The sequence below is a fragment of the Mytilus edulis genome, chromosome 1 (genome assembly GCF_963676685.1).
Source record: "Mytilus edulis chromosome 1, xbMytEdul2.2, whole genome shotgun sequence".
Lineage (NCBI taxonomy): Eukaryota > Metazoa > Mollusca > Bivalvia > Mytilida > Mytilidae > Mytilus > Mytilus edulis.
This window is the reverse complement of record NC_092344.1, coordinates 17848674-17861028: the sequence shown is the minus strand read 5'-3', so window position 1 is coordinate 17861028 and position 12355 is coordinate 17848674. Positions and strand designations below refer to the sequence as shown.

General features: G+C 29.8%; 1 protein-coding gene across 4 annotated transcripts in view; it reads left to right on the top strand.

The window, feature by feature from the left end:
• LOC139526291 (AP-3 complex subunit delta-1-like) overlaps nucleotides 1-12355 on the top strand; it is a 38838-nt gene that overhangs the window by 11834 nt on the left and 14649 nt on the right. For 2 of the 4 annotated variants that reach the window (XM_071321437.1, XM_071321443.1), the window contains exons 10-20: nucleotides 464-492; nucleotides 4710-4758; nucleotides 5672-5817; nucleotides 6869-7017; nucleotides 7328-7454; nucleotides 7746-7849; nucleotides 8309-8540; nucleotides 9986-10131; nucleotides 10906-11004; nucleotides 11380-11449; nucleotides 11980-12048. In XM_071321437.1, the coding sequence (XP_071177538.1) occupies nucleotides 464-492; nucleotides 4710-4758; nucleotides 5672-5817; nucleotides 6869-7017; nucleotides 7328-7454; nucleotides 7746-7849; nucleotides 8309-8540; nucleotides 9986-10131; nucleotides 10906-11004; nucleotides 11380-11449; nucleotides 11980-12048 (1220 nt within the window). Of the gene's footprint in view, nucleotides 1-442; nucleotides 493-4709; nucleotides 4759-5671; nucleotides 5818-6868; nucleotides 7018-7327; nucleotides 7455-7745; nucleotides 7850-8308; nucleotides 8541-9985; nucleotides 10132-10905; nucleotides 11005-11379; nucleotides 11450-11979; nucleotides 12049-12355 lie in introns of all 4 variants that reach the window. The other 2 variants (XM_071321429.1, XM_071321423.1) reach the window with 1 other exon arrangement.

Below are 12355 nucleotides of genomic sequence, written 5' to 3'. Positions count from 1 at the left end.
TACGATAAAATTGTTTGAAAAGTCAATTAAATTTTATTTATTTTGAAAAGTTAATTAAATTTTATTTATTTAATGTGATTTTGAAAATTAAATGCTTTTATTAGTATAAGATGTATTTCAAAAATAAACATATTTTTAATATTTCGGTTAACTGTGTGATGTACAGTATCACATATACATGTATTTGAAAAGAACAAAATTAGATTAAAGAACATAATTTTGATAAATATGTAAATGACTTTATAAATTGTTAAACAGTATAACAAATTGTGGCTTGGATGGAGAGTTGCCTCATTGGCACTCATACCAAATCTTCTGTTACATAGAAATTAATGAATAATATTAAAAACATGCTTTTGATAGATATGCAAATGACTTTGTAAAGTGTTGATTTTTAGCCATAATGATGATCACTGCTGACACATTTTTCTCTTACTTACAGTACTCATTTCTATATCTTCAGGCATCCCAAACCACACTGCCTCCATACAGGTACTTGTTATTTAATTCTTATATTGCTTGCTTTGTTCATTTGTTGGGGGTTTTCAGGTAAAAAAACGTTTTTAAATCTCTCAATGCAGTTAGTGCTTATTTCACTGCAGCAATAGATAGCTATGGTAAAACAATGAATCTACAACATAGAAAATGTATGTAAGCTTTTAATTTGCCTCCTGAAAAGTGATCATAACGTTAGTTTATATTTAATTGTCCAGAAAAGCTCTGTTTAGTACCACTACAGTTATATCAGCATATTTTAAATTCTTTCTTATTCAAGGAGTTGGGTAAATTTAATAAAGGTAAAAAAATATTATCATTTTGGGACTTTTGATATTGACCTCTAAAAAATGTACAAATGTAAAAAAAAAAAATGCAAACAAACATTTGACATTGATTAAAGTCTTAAATTGTTTTCAGGCATGAAATATATTTACCATTGTGATCTATACAGAATAGACCTGCTGCAGTGAAAATGCCTATACTCTCTTTAAAGCTTGGTTTCTTTATTACAGCTAATTGCATTGAGTGTGTAGGTAAAGGTAATATCTTTGGTTATCTTGCTTGCTAGCTGAACCGTGAAGTCATTATAAGGTAAGGTATACTACCCTTTTTGCGATGTAGTCTGGTCCTACAGACAGATAGATTGGTTATCTGTCAGACTAGTCTACTCTTAAAGGAGGATAGTTTACCTAACCTAAGAATGACTTCAAGGTTCAGCTAGCAAGCAAGCTAACCAAAGATATTACCTTTACCTACACACTCAATGCAATCGGCTGTAAGTATCTTAAGGTAATTTGGGTATTATATATATATCACATTATATTTTATTTTTTAATTGTTTAATTTATATTTATTTGAAACCAATAAGAAAATAACTTAAGATCATTCATTTTGGTGGATTTCTTTAACTTTATATGAGATAAGAATGAGGGGAAACAAGCAAAGTTATTCTGTTAAATTAAAGTTGGTTCATATTCAACTGAGGTACAAGATAAATTGATTGATATATAGATTCAACTTTGAATAAGTTGGATACAACCCACCAAATGGGGATAGTTCCCCAAATGAGTAACTATCCCTCTAATAAGTAATAATTTTCTCGTAGTAAATCAAATTTATTTTTAATTCAAATTTTATGCTTGAATTGGCACATATGATGTAATTAGACTTTTACTAATTATTTAAAAGTTATAAGCCAATGAAATCCACTGGTAACCTTTTTATACGACCGCAAAATTTGAAAAATTTTTCGTCGTATATTGCTATCACGTCGGCGTCGTCGTCGTCGTCGTCGTCGTCGTCGTCGTCCAGCGTCCGAATACTTTTAGTTTTCGCACTCTAACTTTAGTAAAAGTGAATGGAAATCTATGAAATTTTAACACAAGGTTTATGACCACAAAAGGAAGGTTGGTATTGATTTTGGGAGTTTTGGTCCCAACATTTTAGGAATTAGGGGCCAAAAAGGGCCCAAATAAGCATTTTCTTGGTTTTCGCACTATAATTTTAGTTTAAGTGAATAGAAATCTATGAAATTTTGACACAAGGTTTATGACCACAAAAGGAAGGTTGGGATTGATTTTGGGGGTTTTGGTTCCAACAGTTTAGGAATTAAGGGCCAAAAAAGGGCCCAAATAAGCATTATTCTTGGTTTTCGCACAATAACTTTAGTATAAGTAAATAGAAATCAATGAAATTTTAGCACAAGGTTTATGACCACAAAAGGAAGGTTGGGATTGATTTTTGAAGTTGAGGTCACAACAGTTTATGAATTAGGGGCCAAAAAGGGGCCCTATTAAGCATTATTTTTGGTTTTTGCACCATAACTTTAGTATAAGTAAATAGAAATCTATGAAATTTAAACACAAGGTTTATGACCATAAAAGGAAGGTTGGGTTTGATTTTAGGAGTTTTGGTCCTAACAGTTTAGGAATAAGGGGCCCAAAGGGTCCAAAATTGAACTTTGTGTGATTTCATCAAAAATTGAATAATTGGGGTTCTTTGATATGCCGAATCTAACTATGTATGTAGATTCTTAATTTTTGGTCCCGTTTTCAAATTGGTCTACATTAAGGTCCAAAGGGTCCAAAATTAAACTTAGTTTGATTTTAACAAAAATTGAATCCTTGGGGTTCTTTGATATGCTGAATTTAAAAATGTACTTAGATTTTTAATTATTGGCCTAGTTTTCAAGTTGGTCCAAATGGGGGTCCAAAATTAAACTTTGTTTGATTTCTTCAAAAATTGAATAAATGGGTTCTTTGATATGCCAAATCTAACTGTGTATGTAGATTCTTAATTTTTGGTCCAGTTTTCAAATTGGTCTACATTAAGGTCCAAAGGGTCCAAATTAAACTAAGTTTGATTTTAACAAAAATTAAATTCTTGGGCTTATTTGATATGCTTTATCTAAATATGTACTTTGATTTTTGATTATCGGCCTAGTTTTCAAGTTGGTCCAAATCAGGATTCCATATCAAGTATTGTGCAATAGCAAGAAATTTTCAATTGCACAGTATTGCACAATAGCAAGAAATATCTAATTGCACAATATTGTGCAATAGCAATTAATTTTCAATTGGAGTTATCTTTCTTTGTATAGAATAGTAGTTGATAATATATGTTGGAAATTTGCCAGACATGACTATGATGTCATTTTCTATTTTTATTTGCCAATAACTTTATGTAAATAACTTCATTGGAAATTTGCCAATATAAAATGTTGCTGATGAAGCTTTTTTTCCTTATCTTATCTAAAATGTTTTAGATAATGTATGTTGGAAATTTGCCAGACATGACTATGATGTCATTTTCTATTTTTATTTGCCAATAACTTTATGTAAATAACTTCATTGGAAATTTGCCAATATAAAATGTTGCTGATGAAGTTTTTTTTATTGTTTTATACAATAAACAATGTATATTCACTTTTACTACCAACCAATCTTTACCATTCAGTGATAACAAGCACTTTATTTTACATTTTAATATTTTATGATGTATTTAAAAGAGTAGTTATTGTTGCAAACTCCATTAGAAATTTGAATTGATATCAGTTTTGGAAAAAGGGAAACGGGGATGTGAAAAAAGGGGGGGGGTTAAATTTTTCTCATTTCAGATTTCATAAATAAAAAGAAAATTTCTTCAAACATTTTTTTGAGAGGATTAATATTCAACAGCATAGTGAATTGCTCAAAGGCAAAAAAAAACTTTTTAGACCACATTCATTCTGTGTCAGAAACCTATGCTGTGTCAACTATTTAATTTTAGATTTAAATAAGAAGAAATCTTTAATTGATTTGTAAAATCTTGACATTTGTTTTGTGTAAAAAAAACCATGTAATGTCAAAAATTTGATCACAATCCAAATTCAGAGCTGTATCACGCTTGAATGTTTTGTCCATACTTGCCCCAACTGTTCAGGGTTCGACCTCTGCGGTCGTATAAAGCTGCGCCCTGCGGAGCACCTGGTTCAAGACTACTAACTCTTTCATGTCTTTTAAAACTTTAAATAACAGTAGGACTCCATTTTATAAAAGACTAACCCAAATTATTTTATATTCAAAGGAAAATCAAGTTATTACTCAACAGAGGGATTGTTAATCATTTCAGGAATTGATCCCCCATTTGGTGGACTGTCCCAACCTGTTGAATTCCTTTATAAAATATGGAAATTGATCACTAATCACAATATTCCACTGATTTACTGTAGCAAAGTTTATTCCAAACCATTTTACAATCTCACTGATTTTATGTGAAAAGTTTTATAATGGAACTTGCATGTTGGAAGGATTGGTAATTTTTTTATTTGCAAAGTGGTTATTATGGTTACAAAGGAACATCCCAATGGAATATATGATGACATCACAATTGTTTGTTTTGCAGCATATAATGTTAAAAAATATGTTATTGTCAGAATTATTTTCTTTTGTAAGATATAAAGTCACTGTTGTCTTTGTGATCAAATTCAATATTCCAAAATTAATTAATCCTAATGGTCTATTTTGATTACAATGGAAATTAATATGATTATGGAATTTTATGGTCTATCTTCACATAAAATATATTAAGAACGACCTGCTACCTCCATTACTGTAACTACTTTATACAATAAAAAATATGAGCATTTCCCCAGATATAATTGATTATTATAAATTTGATGTCATGATAGAGCTATAATCTAGAAGACAATAACTCCTATCCTTTTTTTACAGCTATGTGTCCAGAAATTACGGATATTGATTGAAGATTCTGATCAGAATTGTAAGTGCCACTACTATAGAATGTAATCGTCAGCTTATTCTTTTATCTTCAGTGCCACTTCTGCAGAATGTAATCATCAGCTTATTCTTTTATCTTCTTTTATTTAGGTACACACTTAAAGTCTAAGCTATCTGTTTTAAAGACAATAATATTCTGATTAAAAGATAGAAAAACTACAGTACTGAAAATAAAGAAGTACCTTGTCCTCTCTTGTTCTGCTATTCTTGTCGTTACAAAATGATCTATCTGAAAGATGATACATGTTCTTGTAAATTGACGTTAAAACTATAGAAAATTGATATTACTAGTTTAAGACTATTATTTTAATTTGTTAATTAGATGTGTACAATGAATGGAAATTTCCTTCATTATGTAAATTTAATCTGCATAAGCAGTGCTACAATGTTTAATCTACAGTGTTTTGACATGCAACATGTTTAATTTTTTTTTAGGCATATATGTAAAGTTATTATAGAAAAATGTAATAACAATATATCAGTTCAAGTCAAAGAATGGTGACATCATATTTCTAGTTTTGTTCCTTGTTATAATTATATTACAGAAACATAGAAAAGTAATTCAATGTATACAATACAATTAGAGCTAATCTCCTAATACATGTAGAGTAAGACTTAGGTTAACTTGCTTGCTTTGTTTGCAAATTTTACAATTGTAATTGGAATTATATTCAATTCAATCAAATTAAAATATGAATCTATACAGGTTTGAGCTGTCTGTCTGTATTGTCTGCAGATGTAAATCTTAATTTCAAAGCTTTAGCTAAAATTTATACAAACAAAGCCAGCAAGCCAACTAAAGTCTTACCCTCAAAGCATTAGGAAATTATGTCGAAGAAAATTATTTTGTTTTTATTGTACATTTGTACTACAATCAAACTTTTGTTTCATTCCAGTGAAATATTTGGGTCTCCTGGCTATGTCCCGGATATTACAATCCCATCCTAAGAGTGTCCAGTGTCATAAAGATCTCATCCTACAGTGTTTAGATGACAAGGATGAATCGATACGATTACGAGCTCTAGATTTGTTATATGGAATGGTGCGTAATTTTATTAAGTTGGTGTGCATAAATATTCATGAATGGAAATCCATCATACAAAAAATTGCTTCCTTTTGTTTAGTTCATAATTCTTTTATAATTTATTCAGGTATACTTGATACAAAAAATAAGTAAAATCAATACACATTTGGATCTAATTTTGATGGACATTATTATTTGTCACTGAATATATTCACTCTGTATATAATGTAATGATATTTAAACTTTAGAACTTTCTACTACAAGCGTTGAATAAATATGGGAGAAAAATAGTTCAGAACAAAAATATCAAGTTTTAACATGAATAAGTAGATGGCTGATAAAGAGTCAAAAGGGGTTGATAATTTGTTTGTCCATCCCAAAACTAGAGATTTTGTTTTATCTTACAAAACTTTTCCACTCATCTTATGTTTAAGGTGGTGCCTAACACTACAGGGAGATAACTGTGTAAAATCAGCTAAACGTTTTAATTACATTGTTTTGTTAAGGGAATATCAAGCTTCTCAATGATCAAAATAAGTGTTTGTCAAACTGCTATATAACCAGTGTAATTTTTCTGATAAAACGGTTGGTTCAAATTTTTTGAAATTTTTATATTTTTGTAAAAGGGTCAAAGTTAATACTTTGTCAAAATTTTAAGATAATTAAACGAGCCAGATTAATTTTAGTTAAAGTGTTGGGTACCACCTTAAATATTATTTTTCAATATTTAAATGAGTTTTGATAAGGTTAAATAGTTTGCTACAGAGCACTTATCTTGTTAGTTCTACCTGAAATTCATCTGATGGTTTTGGTTTCAATACCTGAATGTTTTTAAAATAAATGTTTAAAAAATTTGAATAGAATTGACCACTTGCAATAAATTAGATATCACTTGTTTGGTTTTAGATGTAAAACTAGGAAATGAAAGTTTATAATACAGTAGATATACATGTATGTCATGTTACATAAATAGTTTATAATACAGTAGATATACATGTATGTCATGTTACATAAATAATAGATTTTTAGAATAAACTTGTTCTATATATATAATATTTATTATACACAGGTTTCAAAGAAAAATTTAATGGAAATTGTAAAGAAACTGATGGTACATATGGATAAGGCTGAAGGGACACATTACAGAGATGAATTACTAGCTAAAATTATAGAAATCTGTAGTCAGTCTAATTACCAGTATGTCACAAACTTTGAATGGTAAGTTCTGTTAGAGTCCCATGGAAACAAATTAACACTTGATGAAATGAAGAAAAAAAATATGAAAATCTAAGACATTGTCCCATCTTCTTAAAAGATGCAGCCATGGCCATTTTATTCAGATTAAATAAAAGGCATTCTATTAAAACTAATATTTATGCCAGAAATTTATTTCTTTTTATTATATCCTTAGTTATCAAAAAAAAAAAACTCCGAAAAGCTGCTATATTGGATTGTAAAAGTTATATATTACCAAACCATTTTGTAGATTTTTTAAATCATTGCTCTCAGTGTTCTATTATATATTTAGGTATGTAAGTGTTCTGGTGGAGTTAACAAGGATGGAAGGAACTCGTCATGGTCGACTGATTGCCTCACAGATGCAGGATGTTGCCATTCGTGTCCAAGCAATTAGATCATTTGCTGTCAGTCAGATGGTGAGATATATTTTCATGCCCTCTCTGAGATAAAGGGGGTATAAAGTATTTTCCTTGTTCATCCTTATGTCTGCCTGTCAGTATGTCCCAAAATTAGTTTCCGTTCTCTAACTTAAGTTTGCTTCAACTAAATGTCATAAACCTTATACACAACGCTTATTTAAAGTTGGTATTGAATGAATTTAAGGTCAGTTATGCAGTTGAATTAGTTATGTCCAACAAAAGTATATAAAAAAGAAAGAAGTATCATATAGACCTTTCGTAATAAACTTTTATCTATATTCATTACAGGCAGTGCTGTTAGAAAATTCTCATGTATTATCAGCTAACTCCCAAAGAAATGGAATATGTGAAGTTCTGTATGCTGCTGCATGGATCTGTGGAGAATTTGCTGAGTAAGTTGATAATAGAATCAATATAAAGAAAAATATGGTTTCAAAATGCTGTAAATGTAGTTAAGTCTATAGAGTCAGAGTTTTCATTACAATTGCTTATTGGTAGAATATCTTTGCCTTTATTCATAGAATTAAGTTTTCTATTTGAAAATTATTCAGACAGCTGGTAACTTTGAAGTTTCATGTGAATTGTTGAAATTGAAATAAAAAACTCAAAGAACGATATCATCAGATTTGAATGACATTCTAATCATATAGTTATAGATTATCATAGGAAATTATCAGTCAGTAAGATCAAAGGAAACGTGAAAAATAGCGATAATTACATTTTTCTCAATTATAAGTTTACTATTCATCCTTAAAACAAATTTATCATGATCAAATATATTCATTATTCAACTACGGATACTATGTATTTATACAATAATGAATTTAACTATAATAATGGTTTCTTTACAGACATTTAAAGAACCCCAAAGAAACATTAGAATTTATGCTGCGACCAAAGATCACCTCCCTTCCTGGTCATATACAAAGTGTTTATGTACAAAACATCCCTAAGTTGTACGCTAGAATAGTGAAGGAAGCTGAGGATGAGGATGATAATGACACTGTGAAGGAAGTCACACAAATGATGTTAGAGAAATTACCTATGTTTGTACAAAGTTCAGATTTAGAGGTTCAAGAAAGGGTAAGGAACATAGTCTGTATCATTGTACTTTGGTTTTTGATGGATATTTGTCTCATTGTAAACCATACCATATCTCCTTATATTTATATAGATTCAGATTAAGGATTATAAAGACAGTAACTTAAAGGGAAAAAGTCAACTCACATTGTTACTCTGTGTTGATACAGTTTTAGTAATATATGCTGTTTTCACATTTCTTACCTGATCTTAGAAAAGTTAGTTTTTTGACTGAATGATGTATGTGACCAAATGATGTACGCATTACAATACTGTAAACCAACTTATTTTCGCGAGCGATTTATTTTTGAGAATTTCACGAGAAGAAAAATAAGGCGAATATAAATCGTCGCGAAAATGAAAATCTTCAATCTTTCCTTATTAAACTACATCATATAAATTTAAAATTAGCGAAATTAAATGCCACGAAGTGACCTAGAAATGATAAAACGCGAAATAAAGTATCTGCGAAAATAAGTTGGTTTACAGTACTTGAGTTTAGAGACATCCAATGTTTTCTGATAATAAGGAGAAACAATAAACCTCTTTTGCAGTGATATGGATATAGTCTTAGTTGTGTCTAGTCAAACCTCTATATATGAGGGTCACCTTCAGAATTGAGATTCAAAGCTAGGTAACCTTTAAAGCAGGATTGAATGTATTAATTTGTTTAGTGAATAAGTATCTATAATACTAAAATTACGAGGTCCAATTTGTCAGCTGTCATCGGGTAAAAACGACAAATCAAAGAATTCAACTCTATATATGACTAATATAGGACAATGGTGTAGATTAAAAATTACACCACTCCAGACCCTTTTGTTTTCCACATAATTAATATTGCCAATAATTAACAAGTTCCAGGTCTAATCCGATACCGATACCAATAGTATATTCACCTGTTAGCTATTACCTTATCTGTACGTTCCGCATTTGACAGGCACACCCCCAAACGTTGTATTTAGGATTTTGCTATATACACGGGTCATAATCAAAGGGCTGACACTACTAAATTCAATCATTGTCAAATTGTTCCCTATTGTAGCTTTATTCAGCAATCAGCAAGACTTTCTAAGATAACTAATATAGGACAATGCTGTTGATTAAAAAATACCCCATTCCTGGATAGCCTGGATCTTTTGTTCTCCAAATAATTAATATTTCCAATAATTGATAAGTTCAAGAAAGATTAGAAAGCAGAGAAAACTGTGTATCTTATAATCGACATGACTTTATCAGATGACAATACCAATTACTAAAATAAGGCTTAGGCATAGTTTTATACTTTAATTCCGTCACGGACCCGCGATATCACGGGTGTGTACTTGTATAACTATAAAATCTTACAACCATAGAAATTTTGATTTATTAATGTAAAAATTAATGAATAAATAAAGCTCCCTATGGTTTGATTTTGAATGAATGTTTTAAATCATGTATATTTGTAGGCTTGTTGTATACTACAGTTAGTAAAATATGTAGTAAAATTAATGGACAAAGATACCAGAGTTGGAGAAGAAGTGGTGGCCTTATTTTCTGGAGCATTAAACCCAGTAGCAGAAAGGGCACAAAAGAAAGTGCCAGTACCAGAAGGGTAGGTTCAATGTGTATTGAAATTAATAGTGTTATATAGCATTTAAAATGTACGGTGACCTATAGTTGTTAATGTCTGTGTCATTTTGGTCTTTTGTGGATAGTTGTCTCATTGGCAATCATACCACATCTTCTTTTTTATATTACTTATGTAAATATTAATTTAATTCATGATTGCAAACAGCACAATGGCTAGTTAGGAGATAACCGTATTGTATTTAAGCTGTGACAGCTGATGATTTGATGGTCGTAAATTAAGTTTACTTACTACGCATTACAATATTGTTATCTCCATTCTAATCAAATCGACAGAAAACAACATCAAATCATACATTTAAAATCGGGCATAAGTCGTCTGTGATGTGGAGTACATTTTCATAGCATTCATTGTGAATTGATACGATGAAAACTGTTGACATTATTCAATAAAAAAAACCTTACAAATATGTTGCATTAAAATAGTGTTTTTCCTCAACATTAATGGTTATCACAGCTGTAGAGTATGAAATTGAAATATAAGTATTTGCAGATTTTTAATAGTAAGGATTAACATATAACATTTTAAAACAGCTACCATTCAGGAATAACTAAATAAGATCAGCCAGTGCACATCAAATTTCTTTTTCTGAAAATTTTTATGACATGGAACCTCAGTTATTATTTTATTTGACTTCAAACTTTCTACAATTCTTATGCAATAAATCTATTTTGTAACTACTTCCATATTTAGAATTTAATCTATCAAAATCATAATTAAATGTTCTTATTTATTTAGGTTAGATTTAGATAAATGGATCAACCGTCCTCCTGCAGAAAGTTCCGATGATGAACCAGTTAGAGCATCCATATTTACCTTCAACCATGAAGATCACAGGTAAAACATCATTTTTGACAACACAATTTGAGTTGATTTTTTTTAGAACTTTTTTGTGGAAATTTCATTAGTTTTAGCTCATTTAGTATGCAGTCTTGAACTTTTTTAATCATTTCTCTAACAGTTCAATTCATTGTTAAAAGCAAAAGTAAATAACACCTTCTGAGCACTTTGCAAATATACTGAACAAATCTAAAACAGCAAACAAGGAAAATTTTCTGAAAGTGTTTCGATATATTTCGAGGGAAAATGTTTGAAAAAGATACTGAACATGCAACTATTTATTTTAGTCTGTTTGTGGGTTCCGAAAGGATGGCTATTTAGGTTAATATAGTGTAAATCAGAGTGTCTTAAAAAAATCTTTCTTTTTTTCAGAGGTGAATACACTAGTTACCACAATGATAAGAAGACATACGTAGAACCAACAGATGAAGAATTAGAAGTGGTAATTATTTTTTATTTGTTCTTTTATTAGCTGCTAACATATTTTATTGTTTGTCGTTATGGGGTTCATATATTTTGAAAATAGTTCAAATTCCCACCACCCTTTAACTATATATATCCATTTCCATTCTCTAATTTAATTGTATTTGTCCAATACAAAACATTAATTTTAGTCCACTAAAAGATAAAGAAATTTCAGGAGTTCCATTTTTCATCAGTGGGTCTAAATGGTACAACCCTAAGTGATAAATATGATAATTGCATACATTTAAAACTGTTTCATTGCATAAAATTCTAACACACACCTTGTCTTTTTTTCTGGTCTTGTGACAAATATTTTCCTCACACTTTTCTCTGAAACTACTGAAGTACCACGACCCCACATTTAGTGAGCAGCTTTGCAGCGATGAGTTTTAAGCTTTATAGATCTGTTAGGTACCTACTTTCTCTTTGCAGATACTTTAAATATTTCCATGTGTTGAATAAATTTAATATATCATCAGTCAATTGATAGTGTTTGTTTCATTTTAGCGAAGAGAACAAAGAAAAGTTGAACAGATGCATAATCCACATTACTTAAAAGTAGACAGTAAACAAAAGGTAGGAAAAACTATATTGATGTATAATTTACTTTCAAAACATTGTAATAAACACTTGTTTTTGTCACAAATTATATTTTCATCACAAATCAATTCATGAGTTATTTGGTTGGTGTCAGATGACATTGAAATTCATGGGTCAGATGATTGATGTGACAATGTAACAAAATTGTTGACAATAACAATATAATAGAAGGGTTTTTTTTGGTACAAAATGTACATACTTATCAGTAAACAAATTTTTTTTTCATTTTCGTACCCTTCTTGATAGAGTTGAGGTTAAAAAAAAAATCATCACATTCATCCGT